The 21,308-nt window shown below is 38.0% G+C and overlaps 1 protein-coding gene across 7 annotated transcripts; it reads left to right on the top strand.

Annotated features, from left to right (window-relative positions):
- Positions 1-847: 847 nt before the first annotated feature.
- Positions 848-21,183, top strand: LOC108765139 (otopetrin-2). 7 transcript variants are annotated; one of them, XM_018513712.1, is made up of 10 exons: positions 848-1,220; positions 5,424-5,723; positions 6,833-7,086; positions 14,306-14,548; positions 15,864-16,066; positions 16,732-17,045; positions 17,714-17,728; positions 17,932-18,097; positions 18,163-18,445; positions 18,702-21,183. In XM_018513712.1, exons 2-10 carry the CDS (start codon positions 5,637-5,639, stop codon positions 19,405-19,407), a joined length of 2,271 nt encoding a protein of 756 aa, XP_018369214.1. In that variant the 5' UTR covers positions 848-1,220; positions 5,424-5,636; the 3' UTR covers positions 19,408-21,183. The 7 variants fall into 7 exon arrangements, with proteins under 7 accessions (XP_018369214.1, XP_018369215.1, XP_018369217.1 ...); XM_018513713.1 differs by having other exon boundaries at positions 17,935-18,097; XM_018513715.1 differs by having other exon boundaries at positions 14,321-14,548.
- Positions 21,184-21,308: the final 125 nt, after the last annotated feature.

Below are 21,308 nucleotides of genomic sequence, written 5' to 3' on the forward strand. Positions count from 1 at the left end.
TCTCATTTCTTTATGAAGAAATAATGTATTTCAAGCTGTGTAAAACAAGATACATAGTATAATTTGTATAACATTCTTAACTCAATCGGATAAAGTACACCAAGAAATATTAATACCAGAAATTGTAGAAAAAATGGAACAGATATTAGGGGAAACAGATCTGCTCTCGTTTGAAGATTTCAATTTCCTCTGAAAATCGACACGGTATCGACAGTACGTCGTCCGGATCATGTTGATCCGAGGCGAGAAGAGGCGAGGCGAGGCGAGAAGAGGCAAGGCGAGGGTCCATAAGTCGATTCTCTCGCTACAGGGCGTGCGCGGTGAGCGCGGTGCGCCTCGATGCAACGAGAACGACGTCGTTCGGCGCTGGGCGCAGCGGTGTGCGACGGGTGGCGGCGTCGTGGCGCGGGCGCTCTTCGCCGCTCTCCCGTCGGCGTCCCGTCGCAAAGCCCGGGCCATCGCAGCAGCCCGGCGGCTCTCGCAGGATGTCGATGTCTCGCGCGGCGCGCCCTTCGGGAGGTGCCGAAGTGTCTTCGTGCCTCGTATACACGCGCCACGATTGATCGCACTCCGTCCCCAAACTACGAGATTTTGAGCAAAACATTCCTCCTTTTTATAGACGTCCCGTCCTACCTCCTTCCCGTTCAACAAGTTTCACGGTCCCTTCCTAGAGGTTTTCTTTCGTAAAAGAAGGGGAAAAAAAATTAAAAGAATCCATCGATAGACCGGTAACAAGAAAAGGGGGATAAAAGCGAGAAGTTTAGAGAAGAGAGCGCGCGTTTTTTTTTTTTTTTCAGTTTCGTGCATCCTCCCTTCCGGATGGCAAAAAGAGTAGCGGCGTAAAAAGCTCGCGGGAAAACGCGCGGCCCGTACCGCGTACGCACCCCCAAAAAACGAGCCGCTCTGCACGTACGCGTATGCGTGAGAAACGCGTTGGTGCGTGTGTTTACAACCTGTGGGTGGTGCGGCAGCGGCAACGGCGGCGTTAGGCACCGATTACGGGATATGGATTCGCGGTGGACCCGGGTGGAGACGGAAGATTGCAGATGACGAGATCCTCGGCCGTGCCCGGCGAGAGGAGGCGCCGAATGAAAGTGAAAACGAGAGACTGCACGGTGGGCATTGCGATGCGAGAGGGAGGATGCGTCGCCCTCGGGAGAACGACGAAGGGTGCTGGGAAGATGAACGCCAAAAGGCGATGAATGCCTTGAGCTCTCCCCGTAAGTGCCTTTTCTTTCCCTTCTTCTTTCGCCGGCTCTCTTCGAGCGAGACGAGCGAGACGCGCCAAGTAAGTCGCGGCGTTCGCGACATTATTGGAGGGAAAAATTGACATACTAGTATACGTTAATCAACTCCCGCTTTGCGTTTAATAAACGCGAGCGTTTCGTAATTCGATTTCTGTGGCTCGAAATCATACGCTACATTGAATCATGGGATTATCAGGATTATCATGTAGCTAAATTATTTATGATATGTTGCACGAAATTTTAAGGTAGCATCGCAAGATCGATCGAATGGTAGACTATTCTTGAAATAGATGGCCGAAATTTGCTAAAGTATTTTTGGGCCGCGATCTGAGATTGGTTTTTACTTTTAGATAGAAACATTGTGACCTTAATATTTTTTATTTAAAATAAATTACTCAAAATGAAAGAATAATTTATATAGATACAGATCGGAAAATAATTTTGTCGAACCATCAAAATAATTATATAGGAAACTCATGCATGAGTAACGTTGCCCAAAATTATTCTAACAATTAGTTTGAGCGTCATATAATTATTTTAATAGTCTAATTAAAATAAAATTATTTTTAGATCTGTATTTGTGATTAAATTTTTAGATACTTCAGTTAAACCATGAAGATCCTTCGTCAAAGGTAATTTGAGTCTTATAACTTTATTATTCATTTAAATTCACTCTAATTCTGTTTTAATAAGATTATGATTTTGAAATATCTCTAATATAAATGAGAAAATGTTTTTATCGGTTTTATGAATGCTAATCAAGCAATTATGTTTGTCTACGTTAATTCCGATGTAGTCCGATAGCTTCCGACCTATCATTTGCCGACGTTTATATTTCATCCCGTTGCGTGCTTTATTGCGTGCATCTAGCAACGAAAGTATAGTTTAGATAAAACATCGCGAACGCGACATTGCCGGCGCAAAAAGGCAATGAACTGCTACGCGGCATGAATAACGTTGGAGTGGAAAATGCTCTACCTTTCCGCCGCACGCGACGGAAGCGACGGAAAATCGTTGCCACGGAATTCTGGGAAAAACAACAAATGTACCAGAGAAGCGATAATATTAACACTGTATGCTAGATATAGCATCTTCGTATCGATTCTCATAAACGCGTAATCTTTCCGCCTCACTATACTGATACCGTTACAATCGTCTTTCCGTTGTGTGCATTTAAATATGAACGCTGTCGTAATGTATTTCCTCGTTTAATCCTGACCACTTATTTTATCCAGCTATATTTATATTTTCATTGAAAAAAAAAACATATTTATTCTTCTGTAAACAAGATCTAAAAAAAAATATTGAACCATCGAAATTTTTTTTTGGATTTTTATTAAATTTTTAGATTTGAGAGCAAAATCATTCATTTTTTCTATGAATATAATAAATAATATTGAGCGAAAAGTTGAATTTCTTAAGCGTTAAAGCCCAAGTATCTTTTAAATCTACTCTTTTGCAATCAGTAATTTTTTACTTTTTTAAAATCGGAAATCGGAATTTTTTAATAGTTGAAGTAATTTTAATTATTATGATAAATAAAAAAACAATACAAAAAAGTAATTATATGTAATTCTTGGTAATTCGCGATCAACATTATTTTGCCGCGAAACTATCTGTGTTACTGTGGTCGATCCAAAATGTAGGCGTCTGACCCTACATTTTATTTCTGCTGTGCCCAGTGTTTCCTTAATGCGCGCGGGGAGTCATTTTGATGGAGAAATATTCGATGCCACGTATACCGGCCATAAAACGTTCGACGAACGGGAGGGTTCGTCCGGGAATGGCGTTAGGGACGAGCGGGAAGAATGTTCATTGACGTTAGAGACCCCCGTATCCTGGCAAGGAAGCGTTTTACTCCGGTCTGACTCATTCGTAGGACGACAAATGTGTCCTTTGAAAACAACAGGGCATTGTCTTTCTTCGCAGCGAGTGAACGAATAAACCGAGCTGCTTGATATGATTTCATTCAGTAGTTACCCTTAACTTTTTTCCAGCCAGTAATATTTTCCAAAACTGAAAGTCGGATTCATTTGACGGAATCATTTTGATTGAAAGAAATTTACCTATTACAAATCCAAACAGAAGAAATGTCAAATTACAAATATCAGGCAGTGAATGTTAAAGTTAAAAAATCTTTTAAAATTCATTATATGTGTATTTTAAAAGTTAATTGAATATTTTTCATATTTGACATTTTAACATTTAACATTTTAAATATTTGAACGTAAAAATATAATTAATTAAACATTTTACATAAAAAAAATTAACCATATATATTTTTACATAAAAATAACTTAATATTTCTTTTGATATTATTGAAAGAAAGCCTTTTTATTTGATTTAAAATGAACTCTATTGGAATTTATTTTGATTAAAGAACATAAAATATAAAAAGACGTACTACTATCAACTATGTCAGTGGAAATCAGCTATAGGTCTTAAAAACGTAATAACGTCATACTACGTCAGATGTAGTATTACGTCAACTGCAACTACAGTTTATAGAAAGACCGTATTACGTCAGCGGCTGTTAATTTAGCTCAATTGTTATTTACATTTCGCGCGATCATATGCTTGTCAATATTCAATTAATAAATAAATGCGCGCGTAAAAGCGAGCCGGCATTCTTCAATTTCCTCGTTGTCGAAATACGAAAACGCGACGTTTGACAATGATTTAACAATTACATTATACGCGAAGCGGTTTGAATTTGGAGGACTGTAATCACCGAAGACTCGGCAGTAACTTTGGCAAGAGTAATTATGTATTCCCTGTGCACGTAGTAGCGTCTTAGCGGAATATCTTGTTACTTGGCTAACAACAACTCTATGCACAGCGAGCTTACCTATAAGACTTAGAAACAACACAACTAAGCGGCTAAGCACCTAAATCCGCTTTTCCTAAGATAAATACTAACTCCGCGATATATGTTTTACACGTTGTACTCGCGTCAATGCATTTTAATTAACTTTGCTGATAAAATCTACAAAGCTTTGCCTCATACATTAATAAAATGTCATGTTATACGTAACGTACAGAAACTCTAGTTATCGACTCTGCAGCAGCCGCGGGGCAATCGCCGTGGCTCATAATTATATTTTACAGTCTCGATTGAAATTATCACTGCGCTGCGAACAGGATAATTAACTCGAAGAGAACCAGATTTAATTTTCTATTTGACGTAATTAATTTCCTACAAAGTACATCCTTGCACCTTATATAATTGAGAATATCGAGGTTCGCTTCCGAAATTGCCCGGCAGCGTCAGACGAAGATTCTTTACGTAAATGTCAACGTAAACGTAAATACATCGTAGTATTTTATATTGGCCGAGAGATGAAAAATAATTTTTCATTTATTTTATATTCATTATTTAAGACACAGAAAATCAGTGAAAAGGATAAACAATTTTGCCTATTAACTGAAGAATACACGGAAAGAACGGTTTTGCTAAAGTGTATCTAACTATTAATCTATATAGAAATAGATCTCTGAAAATAATTTTGTTAGACCAAAATAATGATGATCAAGCTGATTACTAGAATGTCAAAGTTTTTTACAGCATTGCTTATTATGATTGAGCATCTCATATAATTTTTAAATTATTTTAATAGTCCGACAAAATTATTTTCAGATTTATCTAAATTTTTAGATAGTTCAACAAAATAGTTCTTTCCGTGTAGGAAAAATTAAATATTAAATATTTATAATCAATATTAAAAGTTTATAAACAATAATAAATTAATAAAAAGTTTTTTTGTATAATTAGTGATGTCCTATTTACATGTCATATGACAATTCTTGAGGCAAAATTAATTTCACAGTGATATATGCACGCTTGAGGAGAGGGTCTTAAAGAGCAATTTTCATCAACCACCCCAGAAATTCTTCGATGACTAATAATCGGGATAAGCGTCGGAATGAAAATCATACGCCTTCCCGGCGCGCACTCGCGCGATCGTCTCTTTTGCGAAGGGGTAAAGAGAACGCCTTTGATATCTGGGGTTGTCGCTGAAACGAGGACTACGCGCGTTCATCAACTCTTTTCACGGGAATATTTTTGCATCGCGCGGTTAAGAGCAGCCTCTCGCTTCCTCTTCGCGCGAAAGGCAAGGTGGAGGAAGCGTGGCGTAGCATTGGGGTGATCTGTCTCTCAAGGGCCGATTCTTTCAGGCTGCAAACCCGGTGGATTGTGTGCGCAAGGGCCTACCCTCTTTAGAATTCCCCGTCCGTAAAGGAGCGAAGAGCTCGTGTCGAAGACAAAGACGAGGGGGTCGGCGCGCGAAAGGGGGTGAAAGGAGAGGCGAGGAGAGGCGCGCGAGGGAGAGGTGCGATTGAGCCTGAGGGGAGGTGAAAAAGCGAGAGGGAGATAAGAAGATAAGGAAGATGGGCGAGAGCTCGCCGGATCTCAGCCTCCGGCTACGCCAGGGCAGTTCCGACTCCAGAGATTCCTTCTACATGGACTTCGCACAGGTACGCGGCAAGAGAGGGGAAGGTGAGGCATCTTGTAGATTAAAAATCATCTGTCTTGAGTCTGAGCCAAGACTCCGGGTAATTACCCGGAAAGATTTCGGACGGCGCAATGCGAATTACGAGGCTGCAAAGTCCTTAACCCGCCATTTCACTTATGACGGATTATTACGAAAAGGGCATAAATTCATGGATTTTCTACCTTTTAATACACTTTTTTAATCTGATTACACTAATAACAAAAAAGTTTGATAGCTACCAAATGTATTTTATTCAACCGAAAATTAAAATTCAAAAGAAATTTAGAAAATTAAAAAATTTCAAAGTTAAGGTTTATATTTTTATAGTATTAAGAAAAATTGCGCTAATTGATAACCAGCACCAACTCCTATTGCCTGTAATATATTTTTTATGGTTTCATTAATTGTTTTAATTAAAGGAGTCTATAAAAACTTATTAGTTTTTATTAATTTATAATTTATCATTAAAAAATTTTAGTTTGTCCAATTTTTATATTACCAAATATAATCGGAATTTTTCACTAAAGCATTTAGTAACTATCATGCGTCTACTCTTTACGTATTCATTAATTGATGTGGAGCGACAGAAGATAATTTCTGAAACATGTCAGAGCTTAATACATTTCTATTAAGTTATATTCGAGGTATTCTCATATCCGATACGACCCTTCTAAAATCGAGTTAAAGCGCAACGATGTGTCAATATAACTGAAATACCACTTCAATGAAGCCACATGCCCTCAAAAACAAATTCAACATCCTTGTAAATATCCTCAAAAGTAGGACAATTATAAAATTGGCTGTTCTGCGGGAATGGATATAAATTATGTATCCTATACTCGATTAAAGTCTTCATTAAATATTTATTCTCACGTGTCATTTCATATTTGATGAATGCAGCGCTTTTTTACTGCTATTGATTTATTGATATTGCATTTAATGAACATTTTTTTATTTTACTAAAGTACTGACTGTAATTTATGCGAAAAACATTTCAATATATCCTGTAAAAATTATTTCACTGAAAATAAGATGGATCCTTTAAAATGGCGCCGATTACAGTAACATATATCTCCTAATTCTATTCCACAGGGTATCGATTCCGATATCGAGGAAGTAACGCGGCCAGGCGATAATAATTCCGATCCCATGCTGGAAAATCATTTGGAGGAGAACGGGAACGACTTACCACCGATTGAGGACATTACGACGATCCCCGAGGAGGCCTCGGAAGAATTAAGAGAGGAGGAGGAAGCGGCCGCATTGGAGGCCGCGCTTAGAACGCCAGACGGTGGCACGATTAGCACGGAAATCGAGAAACCGTCGACCGCGTCGCTCATGCAAGAGTGAGTACAGAAAATGCCTTTACCCCTGCTACCAAGTACCAACCATTTTATAATGCACGCCACTCGAGGCACGTCTCGTTTACCTCCCCCGTTGCTAATTTTCGCGATCGTTAACGTGTTTGAAGAACTTCTTGACTGAAAAATTGGAACAAGCAGTGAACAAACAGAACGAATGAACAGCATTTTCGCAGCAAAATAATCTTTAACAAGTAAGCGAACAAGTCTGTATTCAGTTGAAGTAGATATTGGTGCCTAATAATATTTTTACATGACTGTTACAATTTTCAGTTCAAACTGCACGCCGATTTATCAGTCTTGAAATAAAGTCTTAAATTGAAGCTGAAGTACTTAATATATTATAAATTAAATTAACAAGAAATTTACTATATACATATTAATGCTAATAAGCATTTTAAAACATTGTTAAAAGATCGATAAATAATTGGCGCGCAATTTAATTGCTTAAACTAGAAATTATAAGATTCACGCAAAAGTATCGTTAGGCACCAACATTCGTTTTGATTGAATATGACGAATTTGATGAGTTTGAAAAGAGAAATATTATTAAGAAATAATGCCTATACCGATCGAAACTGGATCATATGAGTGCTTTAAATAATTTCATGTAAATTTATACACTACATTTGTAATCTTGTGACCTGCGCATCGAATCGGTTTTTCGGACTTATAATTAGAAACGCAATTGAACTACTAGTAATATCACAAATTAATTAATGCTCAATTGACATCACTTTAAGAAAATCTTAAACTGAAAATCTGTGTAATTAAATTTAGAAAAAATTATATTAATATCTCCTACCACGCACAGAAATGACTGTTAGGAAATGAGCATTTCGACGTTAATTCGACCGTTTTGTATCGATTGTTACCGCTTTGTATGGATCACCGCAACGTAAATTACAGCCTCCCCTAAAGAGCCGGCGTTTCTCTACGTCTCTTCATTGGAGTGACCAACGCCGGCCGCGGCGGTCCCGGCGGGCAGCATTAATCACCGTCTGCGATTAACGCACATTTCCCTCGGTTCCCAGCGTATGACCCTGCACTTCGTACACTGCCTGCAATTAAACTTGATCGTAAAAAATGCCTCGGCGATTTCGCAGCAACACGCCGATTTCCTCCGCGCCATCAATCCTACATCCGTTTAACGTTCAACCCTTTTAATTTCCGGTGAACGCGAGGAACTGTCTTGATGCTAATTTTTTTATTCACTGTTATTATTGCTTATTTGATATAATAATTTATATTTATTATAGTATTGTTTCGAAATATGGATTAACCTGGAAGTCAACTTATTTTTTTTACGTAAACGATCAATGAGATTTTTACACCCTAATAAAAAATCACTATTACTAATGACATATTGTATATATTAAATGTTGATTGTTTTTTAATTTATTAGTATTTGATAACATTAGATATAAATGTAGGATTACAATCTTTTGAAAAAATAAGAAGAAACCAAATAAATATTACAACGGAATAAGTGCGTTAAACAGCTTATTATGATTATTATTTCTAAAAAATAAAAATGTAAATTAATAAAACGCGTTTTTATTGCGGATTTTCGCTAAAATTACATTTAAAAAAAGGTTCGTAAAGAATAGTCATTAAAAAAGGAACAAAATATATTCACAAAAAGTAAGAAAACAATATCTATTTTATATTTTCTCGCCGCTGGAGTATAAAAATACCCCAGATGATTATTACCTAGATTAAATTTAAACTTTTATAAGTAGTTTAAAAATACAAAATATAAACAATAAGGAGCATACAGCCACAGCACTAGATGTTTTAAGCGAAAGTCATATATTTCAAATTATAATAAAAAAAAGTATTTTTAATTTATTGCGTTTTCTCGAAAAGAGCAATAACAGAAGCTAAAGGAGGACTAACAAGATATTAAAATTGTTAGATATAAACATAAATATTATTTTTCAATAAAACTTTTTTATTTATTTTTGTTAGATATAAAATGTAACATTAATTTGAAGGTGCTTTGTTCTTATGGTCAAAACTGCTATATATTGTAATATAAATGTATTATAATATTATCTGTTTTTGCGCGCAATTTAAAGCTATTATTTATATATATAATTTCGAATAAACTCACATCTTGTCTGCCATACACACACATTTTGGTGACTATTATAATTGAAAGGAAATGTGTGGGGCATAGAATGCGATATCTGGTACAGGACGCACAGTAATGTGACAGCCTTTGTTCATACATTGGCTTTTACGCATTATTCGTCGCGGTGTCTCCAATGGAACCGATTTACCGAATCGAATGCCAAGTCCCTCTCAAATTCCAGCATGCAAGAGCGTCTGGTTTGCACGCATATTCGGTCCATTCGCGGAACTCGATTACTTCCGCCGGATATCGAACGTGAATTCGTGTGCACCGGACGACCATCAGCGTCAGAGTTAATATTGACCTGTCACTCGGTTATGGCTTACGCTCGATCTTCGTCCGTGTCTTCCCTCTTGCTTCCGGTTCGATCTTTCAAAGGTCTCCTAACCAGCCTCCCCTTCTCCAAATCTTCATCATGTTGGGATTCTCCGAATCCTCTTCTCCAATCTATCAGAAAAGCAGCTTATTCCGTCGATTACATGCAGATTCAATCAACGTATACACGTACTTAAGATGACATCTCGTATTTCGATAGCAGAAGAAATTTATATTGCGATATATTTGACGAAAACGAATTTTTAAGATTATTATAATACAGTCCTGGTCAAAAGTATTAGGCACTGTATTAATTATTATTTAACATTTTACTTTTGTAAAATCGATTTATGACATTTATTGTGAATTTTTATCCTTTGTTTCTAAAACTCTTTAAAGTTATATATAATGATATCCAATAGGAAAAAATATAGATAAAAAATTCCTGAAAAAACATAGGTGTCTAATACTTTTTTTTGGTCAAGGCTGTATGTATATATATTTATACATATATCGACCAAAGTGAGATAAGATTAATTAAAAATTAGAAGAGTTAAATATAAAGAAATAGAGTTTGTTAGGATCGATAAACGCTCTATTGAATTTATCACGATATTGTCAAAAATGTAATTATGCACGCTTCATTTCGTGGGATGGAGGAGAAAGATGACAAAATTTCCGGCCATACCATAAGTGTCGTGCGACGGAAAATTTATATCCCACAATTCTCCGATGAAGGAGTCTCTCTCTCTCTCTCTCTCTCTCTCTCTCTCTCTCTTCGAATTTGTCGTCTTGATAGAAAAATGGTAAACGCAGTGGGGCAGGGAAGTGCTGTCAGATATTTTCCAGTAAATGTACGAGGGCCAGAAGCGTATGAATATTAGAGTACAGTACTTTCGTATATCTTAGGTGCGACAATTTACCGTGCACTTTGCTAGAAAATCTCTTAAAATAGAGGAATTTATTTAGAAAGTACGATATTATTATAAATATCCAATTATTTAACTTAATTTTTTCAACAATAAAGTTTTATACATATAAAGAAATTTTTTTTAATTTTTTAAATTTATTATTTCACTTACAATTAGACTCTTTTTTTCTATTGTACCATTAATAGCTATTAGCCATTCCAATAATTATTAAAGCAACTCCTACTGTGTATCTAATACATTGCCAGTTATTTTTTTTTTCCTGAATTCTTCCTTTAACCTCTGTTTTCCGATCACAAACCCTTTTCCTCTCGAATTCCCGGCACGTAACCGAGACAAACCGATCAGCTGGCGCGCTGGCGATGCAACGGCGTGTTACGCCGCTGCAAATTTGATACACCGCTAACGAGCTCGCTATCAAACGGTCGCATATCCAGGCAGGGACAGAGAGAAATGATATACGTAGAGAGAAGGATCGATAGATACAATGGTCAGGGAGCCGGTCTGTCCCGATTAGGGCCTCAGTTTGCGATGCGGGGTCCGTGAGTGCTGTGTCATGAGCCGGAGGGCCGTGATAGTGTCATCCGTTGGTGAGGGCCGTTCATGAGGGCCAACGTACCACCGAGACGATTGAGAAAAGCGCGAGTCAAGGTCACGGGTATGCTCATCAAGGAGACGTCACTCAGGTATCACGATTTCGCTGCGCTGCACTCGATATCTCTTGCATTTAAGGGTATACAAGTGTTTCTCCGAAATTTTATCTATATACGCATCGATGTGTATAATTTAATGAGATTTATAATTAAACATTGATATCGTTTTGAAGTTGAAATTATATTGTGCGGACAAGTCGACAGTTCATTATATTTTTATTAAAAAATAATAAAAAAGACAAACAGTTTTTGCGTTAAAAATTTATCGCACTCACAGAGAAAAACATAGTAGTAGCAACTATGAAGGTGACAAACTGTATAATATATGTTTTATATGCGGAATTAATTTATATAATTCAATAAAGCGTTTTACAGTTGCAACAACTATAAAATAGTCTATTCAATTATATATATGTACACATACATATACATACAGTACTTTTACACATATAATTTATAGTTGTCACCTTTGTAATTGTTACTATATATCTTTTTTCTGAGCGCATAGTGAGAAAAACGGAAAGGAAGTCAAATAATACATGAAAGATATCAGATGACAGAATGACAACGAAATGATAAACGATAGAATCGATGTTCTTCGCCGACAGAAATCTCGGAAGTGTAATTCCTATCGTAATATGCGGAAAGGGATGAAAAAGAGAGAGGCCGAATTGGAATTTTCCAAGCACAAAGTTCAAAGAGACAACGCGAAGAGTTCCTGAGTTCTGAATAAGAGATGTACTTTGACAATGGCTGCGTGGCAAACGAATTCAAATGAAATGCCAGCGACGATTTCACAGAATGTGAAGAATTTCTCGTACCGAGAGACGACAGATCATGCATGCGACGTGTGAAAAATTGCAATTTGCCTTCGTGAATATTCGAAAGATATTTAGGTTCGAAAATGTGGAAATGTGAATCTTTAATAAAGATTTTAAAGAATTTAAAGAAATGTTAATGGGAATAACAAATGCATTACAATTGTTTTTTTACTTTTCTCCACATTTTTAATTCTAGACTAGAAACGAAAACAATTAGTTGAACTAAATGTAAATTTAATAAAAGTAAATGATATTGTGCTGCATAGAACATTGATCAATTTACGCGGGCCAAACTTTACCGTCCTCTAAATAAATTAAAAATTGCAAAAGAACCAGGTCAGCGTCGTGTCAAAGTCCGCTGAAAAGAATTTTAATGATGTAATAAATCCGGCTGAGGAAAGTTACGAAAAAAAAGGGGAGAAGATTCTGAGGGACGTCGATGGATAGAAGGTAGCATAAGGGCAGGAGAGATCTCCACCAAAGGGTGGGCGATGCGCTGGCTTCTCAAGCCCTTCGCAACGAGGGATGGCACTCGACCACTGAATCAACCCTCTCAGTTCCCTCTCGTCCTACCCGTTTTTTCCCTCGGCTAACGACACCCTCTCTCGCTCCAACGCTTCACAACGCTACGTGATTATTTCAAAAAGCTCGGAGGTACGAGACGAGCTTCTGTCCTTCTATCGCTGCTGTTGTATCATGCTAAAACCACATTGCTGCGAAATATTTTTACGCTGTTCTGCGTACACCTCGTAAAAGGATCGGGGGGTTCTACCTTTACTCTTTCCAACATCGGGATCAACGATACGCTGAATCGTTTATTTTCTAAAACATGCGGAACAACGCTGAATCCCGTAAAACATCGGAAGCATGAAAGCGCGCAATTTCTATAATTATGGTAAACAAATCTTAGTTTACGCAGACCTTTTTTAAAGTTACTTTGATCAAAATTTAATGAAATTTATGACTGAATTAGGATAGCACAGAATGTTAGTATGTAAAAAATGAAACAAAAATAATATTTTTGCACTGATAATACCAACAATCGGCTAGAATATTTGTGGTTTAATGGGTCCCTATTATTAAGTTTTATTAATACGGATCTCCGTAAAATAAAATTTCTTGTCAAATATTCCTTTTACGATAACTCGATGAATATACTGAATGTTACTTCGAACAAATTCTTAATCATTTACACAAATTTTTACATATTCGTGAACTAGAAAATGCATGCGCGTGCAAAAAGCATAAAAAGCTCGTTTTATCATATATCAGATTAAATAGATCGGCTACTATTATTAGATAAATGACTCGTGTTAGAAAGTCAACGCTACGTCATCTAATGATACTCACAAAGCCATCAGCACTAGTCGGTCTCTTCCTGCAGCCAGTGTCAATGTAATGTGTCAAACATTATGGCACCGCGTTGACCTTAAATCAGGCGGGCGCGCGTGGGTTTATATAAAAACCACGAAGTGCATATGCACTTGTATATCTCTATCTTTCTGTACTATACATATATATATATACTTCTTTTTTTATATTAATACCTTTGTTAAAATCGTAATACACTTGGCAGTAGCAAATATGAGTTAATTAACCGACGCGGCTAATTAAAAAAGAATAAAATATGATCATGAATATGTAATTGAAGTTAAAATAAATGCATTCGTTGCTGTAGCTGTCACAAGAATAAAGCCTCTACTGTTAAAAAAATAATTGAGATGTACTTATATAGATCTTATCGAACGTGTAATTAATTAATTAAAATCGCTAATGGAAGTCGGTAAGGCGTGGTCGAGACGTTGTTCGCAATTTTTCCATTACGCAAAATGTATAAAAAAAGGTAGAGACGTTTCACATGTATGTAAGTGTCACACTTGAAAGCGAATTTTATCTAAGCACTTTATTTTACTTAGGCATTAAAATATGCTTGTTGCATAAAAGAAATTATACCCTTAATTTATCTATGTAAAACATATATTCGTATTCTGTAATTATATTATAATTAAATATGATTGTTAATCTTTCTAAACTCAGTTTAAAGTAGTTACTGCTTTTGTTTACATATTTTTTTTCTTTTTAAATGACCATCCTCACACAAAAGTTAGACGGATAAGATAATTCACAAAATGAATTAAAAATCTAAAAGAATCTCATGATAGAAAAATGTTTATCTATATTATAACCTCGCTTTGTAGACGTAAAATCATTTAGCATAAAATATATTCTTTTCAATGAAGAAATACGTGACATACAGATGCGAATTTTAAGGGGCGTCATAATTTCATATAATTAAAGCTGAACAGAGAAAATAATAACGGGATACTAATAGATACGAGATGTTAACAGACACGTTCTATACAGTTGGCCAGGACTGCCGGTCGCGCTACCGTCACCAGCCTCACCATCCGCGGTAATCGTCTCGCCGGAAACGCTGTCTAGACACAGCAGCAGCTCACCTTCTCGCGTTCACCGGCCACCCCAGTTTGCGTTGGCCCTACCATGCTCCTCGCAACCGATTCCGGCGGTCTGCTATCCGGCGTCGACCTTCCTCGAGGTCACCGACGAGCGGAAGTGGAAGAACCTTGGCTGGTGAGTAGCGGATCGAACCTTTCTCTATCGCATTGAGGTCGATGTACCATCTCCCGATCAATCCGGGCCTTCTCCCAACGTTGTGTGTCTAATCAAAGCTAATTTCCAGCATTATACGCGATTATTAATCTTTCTTTAGCCATTTTCATATTGCTAAATTATAAATATTTATACAACGATGCACATAATAATCTCATATGTATAATAATAACATCATGCGCGTGCAATAATCTCGTATGTAGCAACGGCGCTTAGGTAATATCATTAATATTAATTGGATCATTAAACCCAGAAATTTGCAGTTTATTAATTATGTGTGCGGATTATGGTATCATTTACCAACACATTCGACTCTGCAAAATGACAGAACGATTTGAAAGCTGCACTTGCACCGTTACTTATTTACAGAATTATTGATTCGGTGAAATGACTACCATTGATACGTTCTGCGTAATAAAACCATGGCACCGCGCGATAAGATTCGTAAAGTTAAAATGAATCTTTCAACTTTTCTCATAATCCGATTTAGTCCCTCAACCGTGCATTTCGCCAGGATTCGCGAATTTAATTCTCTTTCGTTCCTCGATGTACGCGAAGGGGGAATACCGGTCGCCACGGAAATTTCACGTGATCCTCCAGGTTATCCTGACCGACGTCTGCACCGCAATTACCGGCACTTTATGAATCAAACACACGCGTACAGGCGACCACGCGATTACTCGTAATTGAGCCAATTCTTACGGGGGTGGATGTATTTGCGGCCAATGGTACCTCCGCTGTAACGTTACACGATGATAGACATCGAGCTAACGATCCATCATTCGCGCGGCTGTCCTCAATCTCCCGTTTTCAATGATTCCTTCGAGAAAAGATGTTTTTATCTGGGTCAGGGCCGAGAAAGAGGACCTTAAACACGGGCAGATTTCATGCCGTGAAAAAAAATCATAATAGCGATTATTTTAATTCTCGATTGAAATTAATAAAATTAAGTTGTAGCGACAATAAATGAGATATGTATATATCTGGATTCACTATACATATGTAAATGGCATTATTAAATCCACTCGACGCGATTCGTTGATTTTAATTTCTTTTCGCCGATAAGGGTCGGCATATGGATTTATAAAACAACACGTCAGTACATTTTGAATAGAGATCCGTTTGATAGCTGGCAAGTAGAGCTGGGAACTGAAGAGGAATAGTATGTTTTCTCAAAGTATGGCCGGAGATGGATCTATTTCCTCGAGCGAGGATTTAATCCGCGCGCGACGTGATTCCGCGTTTCGTTCAGCTTCAATTTCCGTTTCTGATGCAGCGACGCCCTGGCGACCACTTTGAGCGCGCTGTACGGGAAACTTCTGGTTGTGATGGGGATCGCCTTTCCCATGGCGGAAGTAATATCCACGTACATACCGCCGTCTTTCTACGAGGCTTTCTACCTCTACCTCTACTTCGGCAGCATGATCTTCCTCGTGTACATGTACGCCATGCTGTTCGGGGACAGCAAGACGAAATCAAGTGAGTCCAAAAGCACATACAAAATTTTGCATCCGGCCGATCCTCGTCCTCGTCTATCGTGATAAATATTTCCGACTTATAGGAAATATCGATTCGGCTGTTACGAGCAAGTATTCTTTGAATTCACGCATACACGAAAAGAACGATTTTGCTGAAGTATCTAAAAGTTTAGCTAAATACAGATCTAAAAATAATTTCGTTAGCTCATTAATACTAATTGGTTTTTACCAATGATTAGTAGATTAACTTTAATCTTTTACTTTTCACATCTATCTATTAAGCGTCCTATATAATTATTTTTATGGCCCAACAGAATTATTTTCAAGTCTGTATCTAGCTAAATTTTTAGATACTTTAGCAAAACTGGCCTTTTCCGTGCAGAAGTAGATAAAGCTTGCAATAATCAGACCATCGCTTTGGCAATCGCAGCCTTACAAACCGATCAATCCACATTCGCGCGCATAGTTACGCAACATTATGTATATCATCATGATGACCTCGCTTCATTTGATTCTCGTCAAAATTCCTCTCTCGGTCGGTAGCGATCGTCAAAATGAGAGCGATCATCGAAGGCGATGCCGATCTCAAATGGAATGACGACGATTGTTGCTGCGTAACCGATTGCAATTAACCGGTTCTCCATAAATCGTAAATTCGCGGAACAGAGAAGCAGAAAGACGTGTGCGATCTGGACTCGTCGAGATCGTCGAGCGGCGCCGGCGGCGACAGTGACGCGCCTGAGAGCGGATGCCCGCACATGAATCCGGTACGTCCGGTCCAGCACTATGGTAGCTTCTATCTACGAATGGGTGCCGTGGCGTTCGGCATCGGCTCAATGATCTACTCCGGGTTGGAATTCGGCCAGTACTTTGAGTTGGAACAAAACACCAAGTGTCACAACATCATGCTGGCCCTCACACCTGCCACGAGAATGGCCTTCATCTTCATCCAAATGTACTTCATATTCCTAAACAATGAGGTGAGTGGGCAGTGACATCTACGTTAGCCGTTCTCATGACTCGCGACCTTTCTCTTAATGACAAACTCTTGATCGATTTCTAATTTAATTTTTCTGGGCGAGAATATCGAGGGTCATTTTATACCGCAACTTATCAATTTTCAATATTACGTATCTTTACAATTAAATTTTGAATTAAAACCGTATTGAAGCAAAATCCATTTGAAAATAATTTAAAAAGTATAATAGTATATATTAATAACAATAAAGTTTATAAGAAAATTATTACATATGTATATATCCAGCAAACAAGCTGACATCAAAATGCGACAAATAACTTTAGCTTGTTTATTATTGGATAGTACATAAAAAATTACTGCATTTCTTGAGAATCGCTGCACATGTTATATTGGAAAACTCGATGGTGTAACTCGATGGGAAATCCACTGACGGAAGTACCGAGCTAATACAAGCTCGTCGGTTACGGGGTTAATGAAACAGAGGGGTGAACAACCCTGAGAGCAACAGCAGACCGTGACTATTTAAACGCTCTAGTGCCCTATCGCTATAAAATGCTATTCTTTTTACTTTTAATATTAACGACATTCTTATCGACTTGACTCTTATTTATGTAACATTTAAAAGCATTAACACAAAAAATTTCTATTTAAAAAATTGCTGATGAAAAGGATATGTACTTGCAGGTAACTTGCAACTTATTTTCTCCTCTGTCATTAAAATCAACCATATGCATCTATATAACACTCAGTACAAAAACGAATGTATATATTTAAATTATGTATTAAAAAAAATATATGTATATATTTAAAAATTGATGTAAATATGTAAATAGAGAGAGCAAATTATAAATTTTATTTTTATAGTAAAACATTACCTTATATTCTAGCAGATGAAGGTTTATCGTCATCGCGTTGTTGCACGTTTCGGACTAATGCATATGATCGGCACGAATCTATCAGTTTGGTTGAACGTTCTCGTGCAAGAAACAAAACACGAGATCCTCACATTTTACAATCCGGAGAACAACTCCCTCAGAATTTCTCACAGACTAGGTAAACGCGATTGAACATAATCTTCCATTATAATTCTACGACCTATCTGACTTTCGAATTTTCAGGTTCGAAAGGACTTCATCTCGGTGGTCACATGCATTCTCATCACGGAGAACACGTGCGATTACCGCGCGGTCTCAAAGGACCTCATCACATGTTCGAATGCAGAAGGACGAATATAATGGGATCGTTGGTACAAGACGCCAGTCCTTTCCTTTTTCCGTGCACGATAGAATACAGCTTGATCTGCGCGGCTATTTTATATGTAATGTGGAAAAACATATCAAAAGTTGGCTTCACGAAGCCTGCAACGCCACCGGGCTCGCGTCACCACGCACATGCCTATAGGTATAGTAACAATACATTCGCCTACGCTATAGTAATAATTTACGCCTACAGCTGTAGCAATAATACATACTTACATACACAAGTACGCGAATAACAACCCAGTTCACGAACTAATTCCGCTGGCGCGCGCAGCTTATCGGAGAGTCGATTGTGAATAATATTCTAACGCAATGAAACGCATAACAAATGGCACTAGAATTTATGTACATCACGAATTCATGAATTTCAAATGAAAAAAACTTTCAATTATTCGCAGGAAATCGCCTCATCATTATAGCGTGGATTGCGCCCGCGCGCACAAGGGTCTCTTCGTGGGCATTTTGATTCTAGTGCTGACCATAATCTCCCTCATCCTCTTCTTCGTTCTCATTTCACGGCCCGAGCTGGTCAGCCTCGCCGTAACCGAAGTGAACGTCTGCGAATTGACGCTCTACGGAATGTCGACCCTGGCGACGATGATCGGCATGTTCCAGATGCGCAAGCTGCGCTACGATGGCGGCAGAAATCTGGAGCTCGACAACATCCTCCTGGTGGCCGCTCAGACCGGCATGTTCATCTACTCTACATTCACCATCATCGGCGGCCACTTCACCCTGCAAAAACACACGGTCCTCGTGCTGGTCACCGCTCTGGCCAGCGTCGTCCAGACTACCTGCCAGACCATTTTTATTCTAGACTCGTCGAGGCGCACGGTCGCCACCGCCGAGCAGATACGCAGGAAGCCAGGCAGAGAAATCGTGACGTTCCTATTGGTGACGAATCTGGCTATGTGGGCGATCAACACGCTGGAGAAGTCACGGGCGGAGTCGCATCCGGTGCAGTTGCACTTTTATGGCCTGTGGGCGTGGACGATCATCACTCATGTCTCGATGCCGCTGGCGATTTTCTACAGGTTCCATAGCACTGTATGCCTGTGCGAAGTGTGGAAGCGGGCCTATAAGGTGAAACCCACCTACATGTGACGCAAGGGGTCCCGTGAGATCATATGGAAGACCGGTGGGATTCCGCAGCGGCCCAAAAGTCAACTATCGAGACTTGACGCCATTGCGGAGAACGATCCGGCGTATTTCATTTGATCGAAAAAGACATCGAGTCACAAAAATGGTTTTAAAGAAGAAAAATCCGTTGGGCAATGTAATAAGAAGTAGACATCGGTAACTTTAAACGGACAGAACTTTTCTAATCCGAGCATGATTGATGAATTAATACGTACATGACAATTCATAATGCGCACATAATCTGTATCGATTTCAGGGTATATTTCGGAAAGTTAACGGTATATAATAAATAGATTCGAGTGTCCTCGATATTACACGATCACAATTAAAGAAGAAGACGTTGGCAGACAGATACTCATAATAAGGCTAATAAACAGTAGGTTACTTCGCCATTTATCGACGGTCAGTGTTCTAGCTAGCCTTGTACGAATTTATTTCGTCGGTATAAATATTGGCGACTCCATACAGTTTACACAGCGCTATTGTGTAAGTTTATAATACACTAGAACTGTAACATACTAGAAACTATCAAAACAACCGAGTTAGGGATTATGCTCTTTGTTTATCTAACGTCCCAAATAGTAAAATGCTAGCAATTTGCTGACAGATTGGTAACAAATTTAGATTCTTACTGTAGATCCACAGCCATCTGTGTCCGCATTAAGCTCAGGATCTATTGACAAAATCTGCTGACATGCTATGCCAGAAACCAAGCAACATCTGCGCGGACGGGTAATCTCATGGCAGATTGACAGCAGAAATTAAACAAGAGCTGTAAATCTTGCTCGGTTTCTGCTACCAATTTGCTCGCAAAGCATGTCAGCAGGCTTTGTCCTATTTTGGCGGCGGTTTGACGATATTATTAGATATTAGAAACTTTGTGTGAATATTGTTGCTTTTCTGTCAACAAAAATTGGTAGTGTACTAAAAATCTGTCTCTTTAGATTTAACTATCTGGGATTATGTTCTGTATTGCTCCTACGTTCCACGGCACAAATAACACATGCAAGACTGGGAAAATAGTCCTCGTATGGAACTATCTCTCTTGACTCGCTCATATTGAGCAGAATCCCCCTCCCCTTGTAAGCTTTCCAGTATGTTAGAGTTTACTGGTCTAGTATTACTTTCTAAAAAGAAACACCATTCTAAAATGGATTCGCCGAAAATTATCAGTATGATTCGCGTCGAAAGAACAATTTTAATAAACTCCAAAAATGCGTATTAATTGTGAAATCCTATTGCTAATAAGCCGATTTATCAAAGTACGATGTTATGTACGGTCTCCTTGATACCTACTCGACCACTTTTTAGAGATTTCGACGTAAATAATTCCCTTATCCCATTGATATATTTGTAAATAGCCTCTAACTTCACCACGCTGAGAAACCAACACGAAAAGAGAAGATTTACAAACCACACGAATGAGCTTGACAGAATCGCAATATTTACGCGATAAAGGGACATTACGTGTGCATTGATGTCTATCGCTTGCCATCATCGCAGTCTTTGCCCTAATCGATAATCCTACAGAAATAACAGAACAAGAATCACTGTATAAGATCAGTGAATTTCATTCGATAAAAGAGAAAGTGATAGCAGTGAATAAACGATTCCATTTGTACCTCGTATCGATTCCGCAATATCATTCGAATTGATAAAAGATGAGGAAAGCATTTATCTATTATATGAAAGAATATTTTGAGAAGTGAAACAATCAGTTGTACTTCTCACAATTAGACGATCCGATTAGTTACACAGTAAAAACATTTTGTATTTATATTGAAACCGATTCTTGTAATAAAATTTTTGTGTTAAATTTTTAACATATTCGAGTGTTGATTTAATAAATAACGCGTTATTTAAAT

Source organism: Trachymyrmex cornetzi, unplaced genomic scaffold (genome assembly GCF_001594075.2).
Source record: "Trachymyrmex cornetzi isolate Tcor2-1 unplaced genomic scaffold, Tcor1.1 scaffold47, whole genome shotgun sequence".
NCBI classification, from domain to species: domain Eukaryota; kingdom Metazoa; phylum Arthropoda; class Insecta; order Hymenoptera; family Formicidae; genus Trachymyrmex; species Trachymyrmex cornetzi.